At 48.6% G+C, this 23,744-nt stretch overlaps 8 protein-coding genes across 8 annotated transcripts; 5 read left to right on the forward strand and 3 right to left on the reverse strand.

Annotated features, from left to right (window-relative positions):
* Positions 1 to 173: 173 nt before the first annotated feature.
* Positions 174 to 5,226, forward strand: LY89DRAFT_608295 (uncharacterized protein). The gene is made up of 4 exons (XM_018210494.1): positions 174 to 649; positions 712 to 2,813; positions 2,860 to 4,019; positions 4,073 to 5,226. Exons 1-4 carry the CDS (start codon positions 517 to 519, stop codon positions 4,989 to 4,991), a joined length of 4,314 nt encoding a protein of 1,437 aa, XP_018076148.1. The 5' UTR covers positions 174 to 516; the 3' UTR covers positions 4,992 to 5,226.
* A 457-nt stretch (positions 5,227 to 5,683) lies between these two features.
* On the reverse strand, positions 5,684 to 6,898 carry LY89DRAFT_384578 (uncharacterized protein). The gene is made up of 2 exons (XM_018207143.1): positions 6,515 to 6,898; positions 5,684 to 6,463 (listed from the first exon to the last, which is right to left on the reverse strand). Exons 1-2 carry the CDS (start codon positions 6,530 to 6,532, stop codon positions 5,765 to 5,767), a joined length of 717 nt encoding a protein of 238 aa, XP_018076149.1. The 5' UTR covers positions 6,533 to 6,898; the 3' UTR covers positions 5,684 to 5,764.
* On the reverse strand, positions 6,759 to 7,802 carry LY89DRAFT_384584 (uncharacterized protein). The gene is made up of 3 exons (XM_018207144.1): positions 7,606 to 7,802; positions 7,297 to 7,559; positions 6,759 to 7,191 (listed from the first exon to the last, which is right to left on the reverse strand). Exons 1-3 carry the CDS (start codon positions 7,638 to 7,640, stop codon positions 6,986 to 6,988), a joined length of 504 nt encoding a protein of 167 aa, XP_018076150.1. The 5' UTR covers positions 7,641 to 7,802; the 3' UTR covers positions 6,759 to 6,985.
* Positions 7,803 to 8,787: 985 nt separating this feature from the next.
* LY89DRAFT_384595 (MFS monocarboxylate transporter-like protein) lies at positions 8,788 to 10,610 on the forward strand. Its single transcript, XM_018207145.1, has 5 exons — positions 8,788 to 9,020; positions 9,128 to 9,498; positions 9,560 to 10,015; positions 10,076 to 10,474; positions 10,605 to 10,610. The coding sequence occupies exons 1-4, from the start codon at positions 8,836 to 8,838 to the stop codon at positions 10,345 to 10,347; spliced, it is 1,284 nt and encodes a 427-aa protein (XP_018076151.1). The 5' UTR covers positions 8,788 to 8,835; the 3' UTR covers positions 10,348 to 10,474; positions 10,605 to 10,610.
* A 133-nt stretch (positions 10,611 to 10,743) lies between these two features.
* LY89DRAFT_637753 (uncharacterized protein) lies at positions 10,744 to 12,290 on the forward strand (the record flags this gene model as incomplete). The annotated part of the gene is made up of 4 exons (XM_018211545.1): positions 10,744 to 11,349; positions 11,397 to 11,456; positions 11,600 to 11,633; positions 11,683 to 12,290. 4 exons carry the CDS (start codon positions 10,744 to 10,746, stop codon positions 12,288 to 12,290), a joined length of 1,308 nt encoding a protein of 435 aa, XP_018076152.1.
* Positions 12,291 to 12,665: 375 nt separating this feature from the next.
* On the forward strand, positions 12,666 to 13,959 carry LY89DRAFT_681193 (uncharacterized protein). Its single transcript, XM_018214227.1, has one exon. It carries the CDS (start codon positions 13,081 to 13,083, stop codon positions 13,630 to 13,632), a length of 552 nt encoding a protein of 183 aa, XP_018076153.1. The 5' UTR covers positions 12,666 to 13,080; the 3' UTR covers positions 13,633 to 13,959.
* Positions 13,960 to 16,940: 2,981 nt separating this feature from the next.
* Positions 16,941 to 17,516, reverse strand: LY89DRAFT_577166 (uncharacterized protein; the record flags this gene model as incomplete). The annotated part of the gene is made up of 1 exon (XM_018208873.1): positions 16,941 to 17,516. A coding segment is annotated over one exon (576 nt), but the record flags the coding sequence as incomplete, so codon positions are not given.
* A 4,038-nt stretch (positions 17,517 to 21,554) lies between these two features.
* LY89DRAFT_681195 (uncharacterized protein) lies at positions 21,555 to 23,477 on the forward strand. Its single transcript, XM_018214228.1, has one exon. The coding sequence runs from the start codon at positions 21,834 to 21,836 to the stop codon at positions 23,034 to 23,036; it is 1,203 nt and encodes a 400-aa protein (XP_018076155.1). The 5' UTR covers positions 21,555 to 21,833; the 3' UTR covers positions 23,037 to 23,477.
* The last annotated feature ends 267 nt before the right edge of the window (positions 23,478 to 23,744 follow it).

The following is a 23,744-nucleotide window of genomic DNA, read 5'->3' on the forward strand; positions in this document are numbered from 1 at the left end:
GGTTCTTACCGGATTCTTATCACGAAAAAAAAAACTTTTGTAAGGAGAGCAAAAGGCGGTGGCAGAATTAAGCTCAAATTAACTAGTCGCCTTTCGTGTTAGTGTGCCTATAACAACCATCCTCTAAATGTCCTCATCGAGGTCAGTTACTATGTCTGTAACACTAAAGAAAACATTTTTGTAGTCATATATGAAAATATTCACTTTCACTAGGCGAACGTGTATGGTCGGTGAAGACCCAGGTTTATAACGCTTATATGTCTTAAGTAGTTTGACCAAAACCCTTGTTGTCAATGCATCCTACCTAGTAGGTCTTTTCTGTCTCCCGCAGCAGGGAAGCTCGAGTGAGTGAACCTCGACCGTTGAATAACTTCACTCTATCATCGACAACACCCATAATCTACGACAGTATCGCGAACCTGAATACGGAGCGACTTCAATACCGATATCCTAGCAGTGATCATACATAGATGACTGAACGTCCAACGCTCCCCCGAGGCGACGTGGCTCCGCTCAATGGAGGTTTCATTACAAAACGGACCTGGCGGGGTTAATGGAGGGAGCTCATTATCTCGGGCAGAGAGGTTTGAAGATGAGAAGCGGAGGATAATCGAAAGCTGCTTTGGGAAAAAGGATGAGGATGGTTCTTGTAAGCTGGCTCTCAGGGTAATGCGATGCAGAGAGACTTGCCAACTAACCTGACCTACGCAGTATTGGAATCATACATCACGCACATAAAGATCACAGAAGATTCCAACTCCCCATCTAGTCCTCCGCCACCCACTTCCGACCCTTCATCGAAAAAGCCTCGCCTGATCATTGTTGCTGTTCGCAAATCCGGACGTGTTCGCATGCACAAAGCGAGAGAGAACGTGAATGGTTCGTTCTCGATTGGGAAAACATGGATGCTCGATGATCTTTCTGCAGTTCAGTCATATAGTGGCGGTCCTGCTGCGAGTCTCGAAGAAGAACAGCAGAAGCAATGGGCCGGAAATGTTGGGTTTACCGTCACAATTGGCAAGCCATACTACTGGCAGGCAAACACCCAGAAAGAAAAGCAGTTCTTCATCGCAAGTCTTGTCAAAATATATACGAAATACACAGGTGGAAAGTCTCCTGAATTATTCGGATTCGATGCCAGGGAAAAGGATCAACTTACTGGAGCGTCTCCTGCTCAGCGTCCGCCGCCGCCGTCTTTACAAGCAGGTCCACCTCAGAATCCAAGTCCATCATATGGATCTCAGGTCAGGCCGACCAGACGTGAGCCTTCGAGGGAGCCACCGATATTAAGAAAGCAACCCAGCCGAGAAGTTGTACAACGTCCTCCGGGTCAGATACCACCTAGTGGAACGTCGTTCACATCCCAGACATCGAGGCCCCAATTTAGAAATCAGCGTATGGAGTCACCAAATGGCAGTTTAGATGCTAGTGGGAATGGCCCCGTACAGAATCAACAAGGTCTGAGAAAGCTAGTTGGGTCAAACCAGAGCCAGGAGTCGTTCACTAGAAGTGATGACGGCTCAAGTCTTCCCCCTCGATCGCGCAATGGACTCAATGGCACACCAAATGCACCCGGACGATTTCAGGATCGCAGCGTCACACCAGGTTCACAGCGAGCTACAACTCCAGACAGTACCTTGTCATCTAGTACCAGAGACAACAACAATGACGTGCCTCCAGTACCTGCTCCTTTAACCATTCCACCTGAACGACGCCGACCGCCGATGCCTATTATCGGTGATGCACGGCAAAGGGCGCAAAATTCTAACGACAATATCGTCCCCGCACCACTATCTAGTCCAGGAATGAGACGAGAGGATTTGAGACCACCAACACGTAGCAGTGATCGAACGTCACCACGTGATAGAGATGCGGACAACACACAAACTACAAACGGATTTAGCAAACCTGACGTACCCCGCGATGTGCCAGTCGAAAAGTTCCAGCAACAAGAACCTCAGAACTTGGTCGTAGATCCTCCTGAGCCAGCCCCAGTCTCTCCCATCGAATCACCAGCAGTTCAGATGCCCGAAGAGCCTGTAGAGGAAGTTCGGCCCGGCCTTGGACCAATGATTAAGAAAAAGTCCAAAGGCGACATCGCTGGATCATTTATGCGCGCTGCCAAAGCAGCAAATGCTTTCAATTCCTTCAAACCACGTGCTGGTGGTGCAGCTGAACGTCTTAGGGAGGCAGCATTGGCCAAATCTCCAGATGGACCAGATGGCATCACCAGTGTCGTACCAGCCCCATCTCTACTCCGTGCTATGAGCGGTGACAGCGGGAAATTACCGACAGCCTCCCCAATAGCAGAAAAAACATCACCTTCAAATTCAGTAGACAACATCCCCGAAGTAAAGATCACTGTTCCTGTCTCTCAAAATGAACCAGTTGCCCCCGCTACATATGATCCAGGCCAAGGTCCCTTGTCAGCACAATCCGATGGCAGCTTGACTGACAAGTCCAAACCTCGGGAGGTGAAAAGAACCAAGACAGCAGCCGAAAGATGTGCGGGAGAACTTCAGTCCATTGGTATTGACCCCATAATTATTGGCGATCGAGGCGGAGACTTAGTTGATGCCTGGGAACAATTTGGTTGGACCCCAGGAGAGGGTGGCGGCATGAGAACGAAGAACATCGATCAGATGAAAGAAGAAATTGAACGTGAACTGAACAAGGTCCAAGCAGGCGGCTGGCTAGCAAGATTGGAACAAGAGGATGATAGAATTAAGGCGGTTCACGATGGTCTCGACAAATGTATCGAAGAGTGTGATGAGCTCGATGCTTTATTGACACTCTACTCTGTAGAGCTTGGTGTAAGTTATGATTCCTTCAAATGCGGGTCAATACTGACATTATCAGACTCTGAATGAAGATATCGCCTACATAGAGGCCCAATCTCAAGGCTTGCAAATTCAAGCTGCAAATCAGAAGCTTCTCCAGGCTGAGCTCCAGACACTGCTTGGTACTATTTCCATCTCCTCAGAACAACTCGACTTCCTCCGAGAAGCATCTTTGGAGAATACAAATTCCATTGAACAGATCGAGACATCTCTGGTGATGCTATTCAAAGCCATGTTGACAATCGATCCTTCTCTGGGCATATCCGTCTCCCGGCCAAGTAATGATGGTGGCAGTCTCAGCTCCGGACGACCTGGTGGTTTCGGCAATAGTGAGCTTGGAAGCATGAGGGTCTTGCAAGAAAAGAAAGATGTCTACAAAAACGAGATCTCAATGTTTCTCCGACGTCTCAAACCTTTCCTGCAAATCAAATTTAGAGCTGCAGTCGCTGAAATCCAGCAGGCCTTGGAACGTGAGAAAGGAAGTCAACTTACCAGAGCTGCTGGTAAAGCTAAGATTGATTCCCGGAATCACGATCTTGGACGGGATCTGCTTTGGAGATACAGTCCTTTGATGCTCTTCTCTCGCGAGGTTGACCGTCTTGAATGGGAAGACCTGTTGAAGATGTACGAAGAGGAGTTCCGCGCCCTATACAAAGATGAGTTCAGAGAAGCCCTATTCTCGTGGAAACGAATCGTCAGAAAGCCGACTGGTGATGAAGCGGACCTTCTTTTCACTTCTCAGACAGAGAAGCAAGCTGAAGGCATTGTTACCACGACACGGAAACTGACAGTAAAGCGAAGTCAAACTTTAGCCAAGAGTCTACGTTCTCCACTTGGAGACAATAGCAGCAAGACAACGATTGATAGGGCTGACGGACGCTTGCAACCATACGAACTTTTTGGTGGCTATCTAGACGAATTGGTCCCCATCATGAGTATGGAACAGAATTTCATTGTGGAATTTTTCCACATCTCATCACTGGAGCAATTCGACTTTGCAGAAGCTGTTGCTGCAACACCACCCAACGCCCGTCGTGGTGCTGATCTTAGGAGGCCCAGAGTCATGGATCCCAACAGAGATCTAGCTAAGCTTGTTGTCCAGTCCATGGAAGAGGTTTATGACTTTTTCTCAAGTGATATGCAGAGTCTCATCGACTGGACATTACAGTCTGATCCATTGTAAGTCCCAAACAAAACGTGTCGCTTCCTGGCTGTGGCTAATAATTTGATAGACAAGGTGTGGGTGTAATTGCGGCTGTGGAACGAAAGCTAGTAACCCTAGAAGAATCAAGCCAAGAGTTCCTTACACGAACATTGCAGAAGCTCCATCAAAGACTTCTTGGTCTATTCACCAAATTCTTAGATGAACAAGTTCGTGCAATTGAGGAAACCAAAGTTAAGATCAACAAACGCAAGGGCGTCATTGCTTTCATTCGCGTGTTTCCATCGTTCTCTTTGGCGCTGGAGACTATGCTCACCACTTCACACGATCTCGAGATTCGAGAGACTGTCAATCACGCCTATGCGCGCATCAACAAGACTATGTTCGAGTCTTTGAAGGTCATCGCGAGAGAAAATCCAGCGGCCCATATCGCCGGCGCCGATCCCGAAGACAAAGAGGCTCTCAATTACCAGATCTTGCTTATTGAGAACATGAATCATTACCTGGAAGAGGTTGACTCTCGTGCCAACCCAGTTCTGGAAGATTGGAAACAAAATGCTGCTCAAGAAATGGACGAGCATATGACGCTCTACCTTGGAGCTGTCATTAGACGACCTTTGGGCAAGCTGCTTGACTTCCTAGAGAGCACAGAATCTTTAATGCTTTCACGGCAACCTGGAGAGCCATCGTCGAAGATCTCTAGCATGCCTAGCCACTCCAAAGCTACATTCAAGAAGGTACTTGCTAGCTACGATTCGAGGGAGATCAGGAAGGGGATTGAGCAGTTGAAGAAGAGAGTCGAGAAGCATTTTGGAGATGCAGACGATCCAAATCTCAGTCGCGGCCTCGTCAGCAAAGTCTTACAGAATTGCGAGAAGTACTATGAGAAAGTTGAGGATCGCATCTTGACCATCAGCAGAGATGTATATGATGGAGACGTTATTGCTGAGTGGACGAGAGCGGAAGTCTCCGCTGCGTTTAGGAAGTGATGATTAAATATGGGCGAGGATTTTACGGGGAGAGAAGGCATCGAGTAGAAGCATCATGACCACGACTGGTTTTGGATACGTCTTTCCATTCACATGTATTTGAGCGGTATTTTACCTTGGCTTCGTGCTCAAGGAATGGCGTTGTGAGGGCTGCATCAAAACGCTTTGTACAATTGTAAGGATATATACCATTCGAGCCGAAATGTAGAGATGTCAACAAACGTCTTTGCCCGATTTCAAGTGCTGCCAATCTGCATTGTTTTGAAATAGCCTCTTTTCGTCGTTAACACTGGTGTTTGCATGTGGTGTGAGAAGAGAGAAAGCAATTCGCCTATATGGTAACTCATTATCCAGAGGTGAAGATTGCGCCCATAGCGCTGAATGCGCGAATTGCACGATTCGCGCTTTTCGCGCAATTTGTGCATTCAGCGCAAGGAGCTGATAAAAAAGTTTTGAGCAGTGAGCCTGAAGAAGAATGAACTGTAGTTATTTACACCATATTCACGTCAATTAGGATTATCAGGAGTAGTGATGTGCCATCTACAGCTGAGCGTATTTTCTTGCAAATTTCAAAGATTTCTAAATGACTGCCGCAAAATTCGAGACGGGTAAGAATATCATATTATTCCAGACTTATGGGACTACATAAGTAGGAAAAACAAATTGTCCGAGATAAAATGGAATATGCATCGTTCTTACACCGCTTTATCCCTCAAATTCCTAGTCGCACTCAGAACTTAGCCCACTTTATTGTCCCATGTACTTTGATGAACCTAGTCATCAACCAAACTTATACTTGAATCGCTACTTATACTCCCCCTTCGTGCTTTTTTCCACTTACGTCGAAAGTGCATAGAAGGCAAGAATCTCCTCCATCCACCTCTAAACCACGATCGGTTCCGCGATGACAAAACAGAACTCGACGTAACGAAGTCCGACTCGGTATCCTCGTCATCCGAGTAGTAATCATCCAGCCTGGTGCTACGCAAGAATTCTTCTCCCAATTTCTCTTCCCCCGCGTCGTCAGCTTTGGTTTCGTCCGCTTTCTTGGTCTGTTGATTTTCGTCTACCACTGTCGTGGTCCATTTCGCCAGCAGATCATCCACCTTCTCAGCTTTAACGGCTTCATTGGGCTCAATGATATCTTCTGCGCCTTGTCGGGGCGGGCCAGGAACTCTGAGACCGTCTTCAAGATGATGGCTCTTCTTCTTCGAGTGCTTCGAAGTACCCGCAACCCATGCGAGGAGAGGACTAGGTGAACTGTGCCTCGGGTGTTTCTTTCTCCTCTCGATGACTACTTGAGGTTCGTCATAATGACGTTGACGATGGCTCAAGATCCCCGGGCGGGATTCCATAGGACGAATGAGATCTGATCTTCGATATTCCCGAATTTGGCGAGTGTGATTCCAAAGGAAGTCCTGCTCGTATTCTAGCACCCATCGTTTGATGAGAACGTAATCTGGATCTTGATCCTATGAAGATTGTCATTAACGCGGAATTTCGCGAATCCGATGAAGTCTTACAATTTCATAAGGTAGCATGTAACGATTTCAGGTCTCGATAGAAAGATGCCGCCGAGCCATTCGAGTGTATGTTGGCGAATTCGAATCAAGGCCTTTGTTACGACCTCGAACGTCCTGGGTTTCGGTAGTCAGGAAAATAAGAATGTATTCCAGATCTGACGGCTCCAAGTTCTCGGCTAATTCAATGGCAGCAAGTATACGCTCCAGCTTGTCCTCCTGTTTGGCGTTGTCGATAGCATAGCTGATTTTGGCTTGATTTTTGGGCGTGAGTGAAATGAGAATGTCCCAGACTGGCTTTTTGGTCCTGGAAAGGACAGCGTCCATCTGTTTCTTGAGCTCTTCTTGCTTCAGGGGTAGTTTCAAGAGTTGATCTCGGTCTCCCTTGAGCAGGTAAGCTTCTAGGTACTGCTCTGGAGTTTCTTTAGATTGTGGCAGTGGTTGTGGTTGAGGATACTCTGGCTCGAGCTTCCGTTAAGTTGCGGTATCCTCCTGAGAGTGCGTGGCTTCAGGAGGCGGATCTGTCTTGTCTGGCTTTGAGTTTCCATCAAATTCAACAGCTCTTGGACTTTGTACTTCTGATGGATCTCCCATTTGAACATCCTTCTCCTCGGACTTCTCGTCACTGGGAGGGGTTCCAGTCACCGTTGACGTCGGAGGAATGATCACGTCTATTTTATCTAGCGTCCCACGGCGTATCAGTCCAGGTGGCAAAGCCGAACCCATAGTTGAGTGTTGTTAGAGGTCAGGCTTTTAGATCACTGATAGAATGAGAACATTCTTACCTGATTTGGACGTATACTTCCAAGGCGCTGGTCGAGGGTTCAGGGGGCCCCATGTGGGTGGCGGAGGTGGTAACGGTGGACCACCCACAGGTCGAAAGCTGAAGGGTCTGCTTCTCGGAAACTTGCTATTGTGATGTATCAGAGGTCGATAAATTGCTTGTTCCAGCGAACGGGTCAGTCGTTCCTCACGAAGCTTCAACCTTGCGATGACGTCCCTAAGCTCTTTATCATGGCTTTGATTGTCCGACTGGTTCTTAGTTGGTCTATAATCGATGAATGTCTGTACCAAAGCTTGGAGAGGCGACTCACCGTTGCTGGCTAGCCAGATGAGCGATCTGCAACATCAACAATAGTCTTATGAGCAATCTTTCCAGTTCCTGCCTGCATCTTGTAATCTTCGGCTCTAACCATGGCCATTTCAAATGATCGAGAGACGATAGTTTCAAGTCTTTTGCTCTTTCCGCGTTTGATAATTCGGCCCCAGGCCTCCCAGCTTTATTCAACAGCTCCACGATCCGTTTGAAGACTACCTCGCATTGTAACGCATTTTTTCCACGGATTTCAAGCCTTCAATACTAAAGACTTTGCCTCTGGAAAGCTTGCCGTCTTGATCAATCACGGCTTGAAGTCTTTAAAGGGCGGAGGATGTGGCACTAATATCGTTCCCGATGTCTCGAATTCTGTCGTCTGCTTCCCGGGTGCCTTCGCCGTATGTTTGGAGGGTCGTTGCGATCTGCAGGCCAAACCCTACGATTCCGACAACTGAGCTGGCTGCGCCTAGTGCCGTAATAGGATCCATAGATCATGGAGATGTGGAGATCAGATCATCGTTTGACAGCATCGACTTTCAGTCTCATTATTTCTGCATTGTCCCAAGTTCTTAAGCTGCTGGCTGAGCTCCTTCGGCGACTGCTGAATCTCTTCATGCAGGCAGACATTATCCCCTGTACTTGGACCAGGGGTATAAGTGGACTAAGCCACAGTGTGTCTTCCTCCTACCCACAACTAACGTCGGTGTCCGTTTCTGAACAGTCTTACCTCACAAATAAGCTGGACTCATGGGTCTCGAACTGACACAACGGTTGTGCAGCTCCCAAGTGCTTTGCAGATCACGTGATCCAAAGGCAGCTTTCTCATATCATCTGCTCAAGGATGGCAATGAAGCTTTTGAGAAGATGATATGGTATAGCAGACTTCGTGAAGACTCTAACCTAAGTGTGGGTGAATTGATTTCGCTTGCTAGTCTTGCAAATTATATCACACGTTCTCACCCGAAGCACAAGACCTCTGGTTGCCTCGTTGAAGAGACACTTGAAGTCAATCTTAGGCTAGAATGAGAAGTATAGCCTTGACTACTCGCAATTGTTACAAACAATAAATTCTTTTGAATTTGTTCTTTCACATCAGCCGAGGGTAAGACGGGAAGAAACGGTCGTCGATCATTTAAAAGTGGGACTTTCACTAAGTGCAATGGAGATTTGCGAATCTTATATATCCTCACATGTCCCATTTCGTAATCGGACATGCAAGTCGAAAAAAATGGCATCACAAATTGACGATGCAGTCACCGCTCCCACTCTCCTCAGTGACTTGTCTCCTCGAGATGAGGAACCGCAAGTCTCGTCAACCGAATCAAGCGATCTCCGTCCCATTACCAAACAGCGCCAGCTTCATGTTCTAATATCGGCTTTCCTGACAATTTGCATTACAATTGGCATAAGCCAGTATGTTGATTTCCTTGATTGCAAACGAGCTCTATGAAACTCTTTGCAATGAGATCTCCATCTCCGCCCTTCAAACGCCTGAGAAAACACTTACTGATTACAAACAGATCTTACGGCGTCTTCCAATCCTACTACATCTCTCCAACTCAGATTTTTCTCCCGCCAAACACCCAGTCAAACAGTGCATTTGTAGCCTTCGTAGGCACTCTAGGCTATGGCTTGACTTGGGCAGGCAGTATTGTAGTCAATCCAATACTTGCTCGTCTTGATCCTTTTGGCACAAGATTATTATGCATCTCAGGCGTCTTACTCATGAGTCTTGGCTTTGGACTAGCGAGTCTAAGTACGCAAGTTTGGCATCTGCTTTTGACCCAGGGCTTCCTTTATGGGATCGGGTCTTCGATGCTCTATTTTCCGATCCTGTCCTCGGCGCCAGAGTACTTTGATGCTCATCGTGGTTCGGCCATGGGTTTCATTCGTAAGTCATATTTTTCGCCTAGAGAATCTTCTACCAGTTGACTAACTTTCCACTCTTTCAGTATCCGGATCCGGGATTGGCGGCCTAGTCTTCGCACCCGCCATCAAAGCCCTCCTCTCAGCCCTCGGCCCCCGCTGGACCCTCCGCGCCCTCTCCCTCATAATCCTCACCATCTCCCTCCCCATCGCCCTGACCGCCTCTCCCTCCCGCTTCGTCGGCCGTCGCCCAACACACATCAACACCAAACTGGCCCTCAAACCCGCGTTCCTGCTCAGCGTCGGCGCCGGCTTCCTCCAGGCCGGCGGAAACGGGTTACCGCTAACTTTCATCTCCGAGTACTCTATCGCTTTGGGATATACAGCCGGATTCGGCGCCACGCTGCTGGCGGTCATGAGCGGGACGAACTCGGTGAGCCGCGTGATGACCGGCTGGGCGGGCGATCGGTGGGGGAGGCAGAATGTACTTATTGTTACGGTATGTATGTGCGTCATTGTCGTGCTGGGATTCTGGCTTGGGAGTACGGGTGGGAACCGGGCTTTGTGGGTACTGTTTGTGGTGTTTTATGGTGCTGCGGGAGGGGGGTACAATTCGTTGTTTCCGACGACAATCGCGGAGGTTTTTGGGTTACAGGCTTATGCTAGTGTTAATGGGTTTATTTACTTTGTGAGAGGTTTGGGGACCATGTTTGGGAGTCCGGTGGGAGGAAAAATACTTGGGGAGAGTAGGTTGGGGAATTATCGGAATGTGGTGGTGTTTGATGCGGTGCTTTTGGGAGGAGCTATGCTGTGCGTTATTGGAGTGCGGTTTTTGGACGCAAAGGAGAAGAGAGTTTGGAAGTGGAAAGCGTGAGACGAAGCTTAAGATAGTTGTGGGATATCATCAGCTTAGAAAGTTTATTTGGGACGGATGTACAGTCCAGATTCTTCAACAATCTACATTCCTCATCAAGCCGCTCACTACATTCCGAGACATGAAGGTACCCATCATCCCTTACCTCTCATTCTTATGACAGCATGACAGAATCGAAACCTCAGAACTCCTGCTATCCTTTTGCTTTTTCGATATATCTCAATCGTCAAGTGTCCAGCGATGCTAACAAACACAAGATTGCGGACCGGCACTCCTCCTCGAAAATTCTACTCCCTCATCCTCGCCGCCGTCTTCGTAGGAGCCATATTCTTCCTTTACTCTAATTATATATGGCAACGCCCAACTGGTCCAAATCCAAGCGAAGATGCAGATCGTATGCCATCAAATAATCCATTCGAACCCATCGCCAAGAACTTCTCAACAACACTCCTCAAAGGTCCAAATCTCAAAGACAAGTTCGGGGAACTGGGACATCGAGTCGAAGTCCTGACATCCTGGTTTGTCCAAGCACAGTCCGGCATTCGAATAGAGAATCAACCTACGGCCGCCAGCAATAAACACAATGCATTGCATCTTCTGGCAGAAAATCTCACTCTTGCGCAGTTCCCATTTCTTCGAAACCCGAGTCAGCCACTAGATCCAACACCAGTAACTAGTTTGAAGAACACATACGTAACCGGTTCTCGCGGAATTGTGATTCCGGTTGGATTTAAAACGCTTCGGTTTGCGATTCATCTGATCTTCAACATACGCACCGTCCTAGGAACGAGATTGCCGATTCAAGTTGTGTATGCGGGAGAGGATGATCTTCCAGAATACTCCAGAAACAAACTCAAGGCGGTTGAGTCGGATATCGAATTTATTGATATCTTGACTATTTTTGATGACAGTAGCATGGGGCTGCAGGATAGTTGGGCTATAAAACCATTTGCTGCTTTGGCGAGCACTTTCGAACAGGTTATTCTGTTAGATGCTGATTGTGTTTGCATTTCCTCCCCAAGATATGGTCCATTGACTAAGTGAAACAGATGTTCTTCCAGAAACCTGAGGTATTGTTTGACGATCTTGGGTATAGAGAAACGGGAGCTGTAAGTTCAGACTTCGAAGGGCAGTTTGCTTCGCCATCCTGGACAAGGCTGTCTGCAGGCTCAGACATATTCTGCGAATCTGCCGAAGAGCACTCTTACTCGAGCTAGAAGAAGAAGCATACTAACATGAATTTGAAAAATAGCTATTCTTCCACGACCGAAAATTATGGCAACACGGTTTGTGACCCTGCTACTCCTAGAGGAAAAGAATACTCATACTCTCCAGGATTCCAAGAACGACACAAATGGTGGAAACTCCAAATGAAAGGCCGAAAACCCAGCGCCACTCTCCTGAAATCCCTAGTATGGAAGGACGACTTTGCCGAAGAAGCCGACTCCGGCGTCGTCGTCCTAGACAAAAGTCGCTTCCCGCTCTTCATGGGCCTCCTCCACGTCTGCTGGCAGAACACCAAATCTGTTCGCGAGGAAGTAACATATAAGATGACATACGGTGACAAAGAAAGCTGGTGGTTCGGCCTAGAACTCTGCGGGGTCCCGTATTCGTTTGAGGCGCATTACGGCAGTGTCCTCGGGGGGGAGAGAAGCAAAACGGAAGTGTGTGGATTTACGATCTCGCATCTGGATCAGAATAATCGGTTGATATGGTATAATGGGTCGTTATTGAAGAATAAGGCTGTAGATAAGAAGCAATTTCAGATTCCGGTTATGTTGATGTATGATGGGGATTGGAAGAAGGGGAGGACGAAAGCGGATATGAGCTGTATGGTGAAAGGGAAGTTGCGAGAGTTGAGCAACAGTGAGATGAAGGCTATTAAGGATACGGTGCCGCTTGCTCAGAAAGCGGACGAGGAGTATTCCTTGCTTTCATTCTAGGATATACTTATGCTGCTGGGAATATTTATGTTGTTGGGGATACTTATACTACTGGGAATACTTATGCTGCTGCGAATAATCATCGCTCTGGTTTTGTGAGAATGGTCCTGTTAGAAACTTGAAACAGGCTTGCGAACTGAGAGACATCAAATCAAAAGTGAAAGTTAGAGACTTGATGAGCTGTATGTATAGGAGAAATAATGCACTTGCTGAAAACAAGACATCGCAACATCGCGCCTTCCGTTTTCCCCGGTTCAAGATGAGACGTCAACACTTGAAGACCGTCCTTTCCACATCTGATTGCCTATCATCTCAGAGCCCAATCTCGTATTCGGCATTTCTTCAATTCTGCTATCTTTCCAACTTTGCATAATCACCACTTTGCACGTCCCGTCCCGCACTCTCTCCTTAGGAAGGACCAGCAGCAACATCACGCCCTTGCTAATGAAAATTGAAACCTGCACCGACTTCCTCCAATTCCGTCATGGATCTAGAGACCCAAGAACTCAGGATCGCACGAATCGAGGACATCGATTTTGAGAGCGATACGTGTAGGTAGCACTTGGCAGGTGACTACCAAGACAGCTTACTGAAAATGCTACAGCTACAGTCTCCGATGACGACTGGGCTGAGGCTGATGCAAATGATTGCAAACCTGAGTCGGCAGATTTATATGATATGGAAGACGTCCAAGAGAGTTCAGATTCCGGTAACTTGTCTTGCCGCTTCCAATTTGACGACCTGCTGATGATCAATAGACTTACCACCTTCTCCAATTCTGCCTTCAGACATGATCGACCCATCACAATATCGCCAGATCGGATTTGTTGTTCGCAGTGATCTCTCCAAGAAGATACAGTCATTCGCTGAACTAATAACTGCTTCACAAGCACTTCGAAAAGCTTGGAAGAGGTTCATGTTACCAACGAGCCAGCAGTGTATGAAATACAGGAGCACAGATCATGCTGATATCCGTATCTTCCGCCACAACAGGACATCCTTGCTACGTGCTGGCGATGACCATGGTTTCCGACAGCTTCAAAAACTTTTTAGTCTCCAAGACTCAGCTCTTGTCATCTCGGGATCGGATGGCCTCACTCGAGATAGAGATGAACTTTGTCGATTCCTTGCGAGTTTCGAGAATGATACTATGATGTACTTCTTCGATGGGGACAATTTTCGCAGGAGATTCAAGTCCAGAGATTTAGCTTCACGGCTGAATCCTCTGACCTCCCAGCGACAACAAAGCACCGATATTCAGAGCTTTGCAAAATATTTGGATGTGTTGAAGAGAATTGAGAAAGTGTATGTCTCATCTTCCTCTTCAACTGTTGGTGTGTAACTTCTATACAGGGCAGAAATGAACCGGGCTCTGACCCGCTTGTGTGATGAAACTGACCATAGACCCATCACTCGTCGTATGGTCAAAATCTTAGGAACTGTCACCGAACGTAGTCTCAATCGTGGACCTGATGGTTTTGCTGACTTCCGTGCTGCGTTCGATCGTGCTCTAAGAAGGGTTGAGCAAGCTGATGACGAGGAGGGAGGGCTTAGCGATGAACATTGGGCACTCTTAGTGGAGAGAGCCGCAAGTTGGAGAGGTCTTTGATAGTTCCAGCTCTGCTAGTTCAGAGAGCTTTTCTGATTGATATTGGTAGTGAGAATGTTGTTGATTGATGGTGGGAGAGATAACCTTGAGAGGCATAGCTTGAAAGGATTGAGAAGGCGTGGTGTTAACAGAAATACTCATCTTTAGCATTGCAGATGTTGGGGTAGTAGGAACGTAAAACTGGGTAGCAGGAAAAAGACATGTATTCTTGTATCGAACGACGCAATTGCAATGGCTTATCAAACAGCAGCAAGACAGCTTTATGCCTCAAATGTAACATTGTATAATGCATTTCACCAGTTTATTTAAGGGTATCAGAGACCTTGACCCTAGTCATCTCGACCTTTCCTTTCAACATTTCTAGCATACGTGACGACTTCGTCAATTGAGTCAAGCCTCGACTTCAATTCGAATCTTTCAATGCATCTAAGACTACGACCTAAACTAAAGCAGGTATTGAAAACATGCGTATGCACTCGCAATCATTCTTCTCATTTCTATGACAAACGAATTCGATCATCGTCCCAGGACAACCGCAAAATTGCCCGAGAATCAGCTAGGCGTTCCGAAGTCTCTAGAACAAAGAATTGAGGAGTAGTGGAGCTAGCTGCTACTGAGGCTCAAAGGATCTGTGTCAAGACTAGAGAGGGATCGAAAGGAGGCGAAACGAAGGAGGCGAGATGGAGCACGCGAAATCGAGACGAGAAGCAGAAGGCGACATGCAGGATGAGGATGAGGCTCAAACGACTGACTACTCACTCCTCCGGAGTGAACGACACGAAGGAGTCTCTCGCCTACCCCGTAGGACTTTCGCTCGCTCGCTCGCTTTGAATAAGCTTGTCCAAATTATGGGGAATGGGAACAGATCTTGTGAAACAAAAATAACCGAAGTAAACAAGATCCCAACAAGACCAATCCACTCCTACGACATCTTGTCTGATTTGTGGGGTCGGCTGTTTTTGTGAAACCAAAATCACAACCGAAGAGAGAAGAAAAGAGGAAAACCAACCGAAGTAAACAAAGCTCCCCCATCTCCATCTCGATCAGATTGGATCTCAAGATCTCGTTCAACAATAATAACAATGATAACTAAGACAAAAGGAAGCTTTGACAACGTGCGCGTATGTACCCCGGACTCACCCTCGCAACATCCTCCGGCAACTTTCCTCACCTCACCTCACCCTTCTATCGTGGATCGACTCACTCACCCAAAAATGCCCCATCAGTAAACCCCCATCCCATCCCAGCCCTACGAAAAATTCCCTCCGTCTCCGGCACTTGACTTGCGTCCATGGAGCGTCCGAGTACCGGTGCGTGTTCCGAGGACACGGGCGGGATGTGATGGAATGGGATGGGAGGGTTCGGATGATAATATTGTGCCTTTGGCTTGCTTGCATCCGCGCGCTGCGGGGATCAAGATTCTCTTCTCGATCGAGTTCTGGGCTTGACATCATAGACTTCAATAGATGTTTGATGAGATGAGATGAGATGAGATGGGATGCAGAATAGACGCGTGAATGAACGAAGGATCCCTTCATCATGAACCAGGTGATCAATACCACAACCAACCCTCTCTACCTACCCATTCGGAAGAATTAAAAACCCGACATTTGACCAGCAAAACCCCAACCTCTCATCAACAAAAACCTCAGGCAAAAGAGCGGTCTGCAATTCCCCCTTCGATGCAGAAAGCGAGGAGACGAGGGGGTTACGGACGCAAATGCACATGCACACTGTACCCCCAAAACCCGCCGAAGGCAACACATCTCCCATCTGCATCTCCAGAAAAGCGGGACAAAGAGACGAAACGAAGATGTGGAGCCGGAGCTAGTGGATGGTTGTACTACCTATCCTATCTATGACGGGAGGGGTAAAAGTCTGCGAGCGAGTTGTACAATGGGATTGCAATGATGGTTGGGGGTCCGTCCGTAATTGTTGTGGTGTGAGGAGGGAGTTGAGTGAGCGTGTCGATCATTTTAAGGTTAAATCGCCGAGGCGTACGCGTGTCACGGGAATTGTGGGGATACCCCTATTTCTTTCCTGGTTAGTGTAGCTTCAAGAATTATTGCATGTCACAATGTCACAAGGCAAGGAATTTTCACAGTCGTGTTGATGACTTGGTTTTTGATTTCTCGAAGAGTGATTTGCTCTTCTCATAATACAGAGATACAGACACGCTATGTAGTAGTAGAGACACCAGTGGCGATCAATTGATCAAGCCCTCAAGTTTCGGTCTGTCTCCCACCCCGTTCTCGCCCAAACGCCCGTGGAAATGCAAATGATGATTGATGATGCTTGCTTGACATACTCCCCCACCCCTACCACGAGGTCCATTTATCGTATGAACACCAAACCAGATTATGCCCACCACCCGTAGCCCACCGGTCATATCGTGCAATGTCGTAATCGCCCCCCCGGGAAAATGACAAAAGAAACTCGTTGTGAATTAATTAGACATATTGTGCTCGCTCTCGCTGCTGCCCAAATACTCTCGAGAAGATGTTTCCACCGTGCTTCGCCTTCTTCGCGGGCTTCTCCTCCGTCGAGGGAAGTTGCTCGATCTCGTACGGTAGTAAGTGTTTGCTGCCAGTGCCGGAGTGTTGCTCGGCGATCTGTACATGGACTACATCTCGTACGACCGGATAAGGACTTTGAGTGTAACCACCGGCTGCAGCGAATTCATCTCCGACGTAGCTACCAATACTCGAGTTCGGTGTCCCAGATCTTGAGATCGACGAGACGTAGGAAGAAGCGGAAGATGAGACGGTTGACAGGGTATCGGCGGTGCCACTTCGTGCGAGACCAGGAACTTCTGTTGAGGGAGGTGGAGAGTCGTATCGGATACTCGCGGGGTAGTTCACGTATTGGCCATTGTACAGCACAGGTACCTGTGGTTGTTGACAACTTGAACGGAAGTATGGATCGATAGCAGCGAATTGTTGACGTCTGTGTAGCTCCTCCTCCATTAATTGTTGTTCCCTCAATGCTCTCTTCTTGGCTTCTCTCGCGCGGGCGTGCTCCTCTCGTCGTTCGATATCGGCTCGGATCGGTACAAGGAAGGGATCGAGGTGGGTGTAGAGATCATCTTCACTGATGTTCAAGTCCCAATCCAGAAGGAAGAGCAATTGCTTCTCCATAAGATTGACTTCTGTCTTTGAGAAGCCGAATGGCTCGAAGCCTCGTACATTGGAGTACTCGGCCCAGTGCTTGTTCTTGGGAGAGGAGTCATTCAGGAACTTGGCAGAAAGGATGAGGGCGGCCAGGAATATTCTGTGAACCGTACATCGAAGTCCCTTCGCAACAGGAGGTAATCTTTGCCGTAACCGCTCCAAGTAGACCAGAGTTGTCATCAGTGTAGGTACTTGGACGTTCGACTTCCGCACCAATGATGTAATGAAGCGCTCGAGGGAGGGAAGAGATGGAGAGTCGGTTGTGGAGTCGTCATGAGGAGGTGTTTGCGGCGGCGAAGGGGGTAATTGGCTGTCTTCTGTTGACTTCTCGCACTGGATCACCTCTGAAGCCTTGAAAGCAAGGTATGCGATCATCTCTGATGTGACTGGACGGTAGATGAAGGTCTCGAGGGCGGCCTCGTTCAAGGCACGAGATGGGTAAGACATTGTGAAGTGTTGACAGAGTCGAATAGAGGAGGAAGATCGAAGTTGCAAGTTGAAGTTGTTGCAAAGTAGAGGAAGCAGGAATAAAAAATAAAAAATTGCGAAAAGGGTATCGTATAATATCGACCGTGCTCCTATTGTAGAGGAGTGTTATTGTGGCCAAGCAGCAGAGCTCCGTATTGTGTTGTTGATAGTATTGTGCTGCTGGGCTTAGACTTCGACGAGGCTGGCGCGAGGCTGGAGGGGCAGGCACGCTAGTCGCAACAATGAAGTCGAGGGGCCGAGAAATGGATCGCAAAACCAGCGAAGCAAGTGCAACACAAAATCAACCTGGGGAAGACTGGCGAAAAGCGAAAAGAGGGAACCGCAACGTGATAAGTCAACTGGCGGTCGTGGATCAGCAATCCGTCCAGCGGAGAGATTCAAGGTTCGGGGCCGAGAGGCTTTACGCAGAAAAGTGCTGGCGCAGCAAGAGAGCTTAGGAGTTTCCGGCCGCAATGCAATGGGAGTTGCTAGCGTGGCTGGGCTGGGCTGGTGGGCTGGAGGGCTGGGCTTGCCGAGAACAGAATTAATTATTGGGACCCCGAATAAATCTTCGCTGCGCTGCTGCGGGATGATGCGTCTGCGTCGTCAAGGGAGTGAGCGAGTCTGCAAGCCTGTCGAGGGGACACCAAACCGCAAGCGACGGACGAAAGCGAAAAGGAGGGAAGAGCAGGAGGAGGACGAAGGATCACAGTGCCTTTAAGACGACGATTGCCTCGCTTGGAGCCTGCGAGTAAGCCTGAAGGATGCTGGCCTGGCCTGCTGATGCTGATGAACGGATTGATCGAATTATTCCTCAATGAGGATCGGGCTGCACTTCTGGTCGACGCCGGGTGCCACGAAATGATATATCTGAATGACCGACTGCTACGTCCGTACTTGGGACGCAACGAATGAAGAGAGAATGTGGGGAAGCACAGACGTCGAATAAGTATGGCGTTCCGTGACGTTTTGACAGTTCGTCTCTTGTCTGTTGCAAAAAGGGGAGCAGAGTCCGAGTGTTTCGTTTCGTCGATGCTAAGGACTTAAGGTACTCCTGAGGGGGATGTGACGGAGCGAGGGGATCTTCTCGGATTCTAGACAGACAGCCGGGTCGTGTCGAAAGTTCGATGCAGATGCAAGGGGCGAGGGGGAGATTTAGGGAGATGGGAGATGGGAGATGTCGAAGAAGTTGTCGAGGAGTGGTGATGTTGCTCTTGAGAAAGGAGGCTTGGATGAGAAGCGGATGGGGGGTGGTATATGTATGTATGAGTGCACACAGCAAGTGCGTATGGAAGTGAAGTGAGGTGAGGTGAGGTGAAGTGGGTATGGCGTTGGTTAAGTCGTTGGGTCTATGTCTGGGCCGAGTGAAGGGGAGATGATACTATGGACTTAATTGTTTTCACACACACACTTTCACGCTCTCTAACCGTTTCCCCTGGCCAGGAACGATTGATTATTTTGGTCTGTCTCCAGTAAGGAATCCGGTCTCTGCTCGAGGATGGTTGGACCAGGTTCGACCGCTGGAAAGTGGCTGCCAAATAGAGACGGAGCTATGCCCTCCTAGACGCTGGCAGAATGCTGGATCGCTGAAGGAGGAGGACCCCTCGTTCCCAAAACGGCCAAGGATGGATGGACCACTCCGTTTCAGCCCGCACGACACGGAGCCAAAGAGCTGTGAGCACGCTCGACTGGCCCAAAGGCGCTGGCTGCGATTGATTTGCCTGGAGGGGCGAGAGAGAGACTCGACTCCAGCAGGGGGCGACCGGGGGTGTCGTAGCACGGTGGCACGGTGGCACTGTGGCACTGGAGATGCACGACAAAGATGCAGCCTGGCAGTGAGTGGCTGAGGAGAGGGGCAAGTGCCTCGTCGTCTTGTCTTGTCGTCCTGTCGTCTTGCTCTCCTACTTGTCGCAAATTTCTGGCTATGCAAATAAGGTCTGGCCGGTTGCTCTCGTCCTGCTGTCCTGCTGTCCTGCAAATCTCAAATTCCCTCCAAATCTGCCTCTGCCGCTGCGCTTGAGCAGTGTCGTCCAGTAGAGTGCGGAGAATGCGATGCAAGGCGGCCGCGAGGATCCTGAAACCCCAAAATCTATTTGTCTCTTTCTTCCGAGTCGCTCTTATATCGAATATCGTCGCAGCACTCACTGTCTCGCCGGAAGCAGCACGCTGCACGATGTACGGCAGGATAGACGTGGTGTTGAACGGAAGGGAAAGGGTCGAGGATAGAGTGGATAAATGGTGCTTCCGTGGACAAACAGGAACGAGCACAATGTATATGTTTATGCAGACCACAGGAGGTTGGAGATATCACGACCAATAATTCCCCCGCATCACAGAGGTGGACGAGATGTATGAATGAGTTGTTCATCTGCGTCACTGATGGGCGGTCAGAGACGCCTTCCAAAGGTTCTTCCCAGGTCACTCCTTCTAGTGCGCGCGATCACGCAGAGGATGTTCCTTGCTCCCTCTCGAGTCAGTAGATGGGATGGCAGCTCGTGATTGATTAATGATGGGTGATCGACCCCCGCCTCCCTCGCTATGCGTCGTGTGTTCACTTCATGCAATTTTTCAAAGTGGCAGGTCAGTGTGCTTGCGATTGCCACCTGATATTACCTACGATGCACGACGACGCGTGAGTACTGAGGCTTTGCAGCCCACTCGCTCGACTCAACCGAACCGAGGTTTGTCGATGCGAGTGTGTGTTGAGGCGAACGAGAATTTAAGCTTCGCCATACAGTACATGTGGAGTCGTCGGCAGTCGCCATGATTGGCACTTGGGATGGATACAGTACTTGTATCTACAGTACAAATTTCATGCAGCGGAATGGGCTGTGGACGGCGCTGTCGATCTTGGGTCCTGACCTCAAGTCGAGATACGAAAGTGCTGAGATGGTAGTGGTGGAGATGTCCTTTCCTTTCTGCCTACCTTACCGTTCCATGCCAGGGCAGCTGAACGATATCTCGGCTTGATGCTCGTCGATATGACATGTCAAGTCAAGTCCAGTCCAGTCTCGTCTCGTCCTGTACTCGGCATCGACGAAGTCTGGAAGGCAGTGAACACTAAAGTGAGAGGCTAGAGGCTAGAGGCTAGAGGCTAGAGTATGGGTGAGTGGATTCAGGGGTTCGGTACAGTAGAAAGGCAAGGCTGGGTTGGGGCTTTGGCTTTGGCTTGGCTTTGATGGGTCCAGCGATGGCGCACTCTGTCAGGGATGCTGCCGTGAAATTCGAGATCTTCAGGGACTTTGATAGGCCTGGACGATCTCTCGTTTGAAACATGCCAGCGCTGCAACCAGTCAAGTCAGTCAGTCAGCCAGTCTGCCCATCATACAGTACAGTACAGTACAGTACCTCTCTCCCACACCCCCGTCCCGCATCTTCACTGCCACACCAAAATTCACCCTCGCTGAAAAGAACGAAAATCTACTCCACTCCAGACCAACCCAGCCAACCTTGAATTGAGGCTGCGATCTCAGCCAAGGCATCGGGTTTTCTTTCTCTCTTTCCTTTTCCTTTTCATCCGAAATTGCCTCTCTCATTCGTCGTCGCCCCTTTCAATGCAAATCAGCTCCCGTTGCAGCAGCGAGAGAGAGCACATTCATTCATCGCAATCTTGCACGTAAATGCTGATCACGGTACGCAGCTGTGGCTGAGTCTTCTTTCAACCACCGCCAAACATTTCACTTGGTCTCACACCTTGGTCTGCCGGACGTTCCGCCTGCTGTATCGTCTCATCTCGGTTCATTTCACTTTTTCTATGATGATGACGAGAATGAATCCTCGCGGCAGCTCAAACAAACAAACAAAGCTTCTCGAAACAATGCTATTCATGAATAGCTGTACAGCATGTGTAGGTAGGTAGGTAGGTTAGACGCGCATGACAGCGCCTCGCCGAAGGATCGCTGCTGGCAGGCGAGCGCCTACCTACCGACCTGGTCGTTTGAGCAAGCGCTCGCTCGCTCGCTCGGTCGGTGGAGACCTACGAGACGAGTTCTTGATTTCTATTTCCATCGCCGAATACTTATTCGGCATCCAACAAACGAACGAACGGTTTATTATCTGTCTGTGCCTCTCTCTGTTCATTTCTTAAAGCGCTGGATGCATCGACGAAGTCTGGAAGGCAGTGAACACTCCAGTGAGAGGCGAGAGGATGGGTGAGTTGTCGGAACAAAGGTCACGTGAATATAACGTGCAGGGCACGTGGCTAGGTGACTATTCCAACACTTGTGCACTAGCCCCCGCCACATAAATTACCATCCAACCCCCCCCCTACACAACCACCATCTATATCACATTGTGATGACTTCACTTCCAATCTTCCACGCAGCGGATCCTGCCATACTCACACGTCGAAACCTTATCCAGCCAGCCGTCCGAAGGCGCCGACAAATATCCAGCTCTCTGATGCTTTCAGAAGCTTTGTCGTCGTCGTCGTCGTCGTCAGGAGAATCAGTGGATTCGGGAGTCAGTCTTCGCCCTCTTCGCCCTTCGTTCACAGTACCAGAGTATATCGAGAGCGTCGAAGCTTTGGAGTACATTGGCTGGGGAGATGAGAAGGCTGCCGAACTTTGGGCACGATGGGAGATCCTCAAGCAGACCGAAAGGAATGAGGCTACATTTGAGACAGACTTCCTCGAGTATGCTTTGTCTGCTGTACCATGTCCCAAGCTTGAAGACAGACAGGAGGATTGGAATGCAGAAATGTTGAATTGGGGAGTAAAGACTGAGCTTCGTGAAGCAATTATGGACGAAGCATACACCAATATTAGGCTCACGGAGACAGCACAGTATTGGGTGAAAGACACCATGGAGATACGCTATCTCAGTCTGGAGAGATTGCAGCGAGACAGTCAAATGAGGGCGCAGACCTCAACCACCTCCACGAGCAACACCAACAACACCACCAATACTAGGGGGAATCCGGTAGTCATACCACAGCCAGCAACTTCGTCGACAGTCCCTGGAAGCTTAGCTCTATACAAGGCGATTGCAAAAGATAGAGTTAGACAAGACTCGACGGGGAAGATCTCTATTGAAAGTCTAGTCAGCGGAATTCCATCAGACTTTCGGGGAGTAGGTGGAACTACACTTTACTTTACGCCTTCTCTACAGGTCGCGGAACACTATCGAGGCTATATCAGAAGACGATACGAAGCCTCAGCTCCACTCATGTTAGCACTATCGATTCCGAACTCCTTTATCGAAGCAATTCCCCCCTATATTCTGCCCTTTGGAGACCTTTGGAAGGAAATTGTGTATACTAGTCGACGTGGGTTGTTGTTAAGGGGCGACTTAAAGCGAATCCACCGGCTACCTTTAATCATCGCTCCTATCGCTCAATCCTATAGTAGAACTATTAGTAGTCTCGATGACTATCACCAGATTTCTTCCCCTCGACATGTTCTTCACGTCGAGGACTCCGAGGCAATTCAATATGTCTTTCAAGGAGATGATATGCTGTATCGCTTAGAAGAATATGGCGAAGTGAAAGATATCTCTTGATGCGAAGAACGAAGCCTAACATTGTAAAGTGCGGCACACAGCCTAAACGGATCGTCCCTCTCCCGTTCTTTCTTCGTTTACCTCATGCATACCTCATGCATACCCCACAACATAATCGCTGCTGCACAACTTTATCCTACCTACCTATCCTCCTCGCTTCTTCACCATACCATACCATACCATGCGATTCGTTACCGAGGATTGATTGATTGATTGATTGATTGATTGAGCGATTCCCTTCCTTGCCGCTGATGAGAGACGGACTCGACGGACGACTGTATATTTAGAGGGCGTGCCGTAGACGGGCATTTGTTGGAGAGGTGAGCTAAGAATAAGCTTTTTGTGGCTGGAGAGGGATGCAAGGGATGTTGGGTTATTGAAGAATGGATGGATGAAGGAAGGAAGGGATTGTTGAAGAATCGATATCAATATATAGAAAATACCTGTGCCTGTGCCTGTGCCTGTCTTCAATGATATTGACAATATTCATTCCATTCAATTATTCAAACGTGGGTGGGGGTATTCCAATAAATATCCTGCTCCTCCTGGAACTGATTCCCTTCCTTCATCTTTCTTTCTTTCAAAACGAACCTGCCGCCGCCGCCGTAGTAAGTGAGAGAGTAAGTAAGAGTATATACAAGAAGATAAATAAGATAGATAGACCCAGACGCCGCTTTCTTTCTTTCCGCTCTTTCTCTTGGGTATAGA

This window comes from Mollisia scopiformis (genome assembly GCF_001500285.1).
Source record: "Mollisia scopiformis unplaced genomic scaffold LY89scaffold_4, whole genome shotgun sequence".
Lineage (NCBI taxonomy): Eukaryota > Fungi > Ascomycota > Leotiomycetes > Helotiales > Mollisiaceae > Mollisia > Mollisia scopiformis.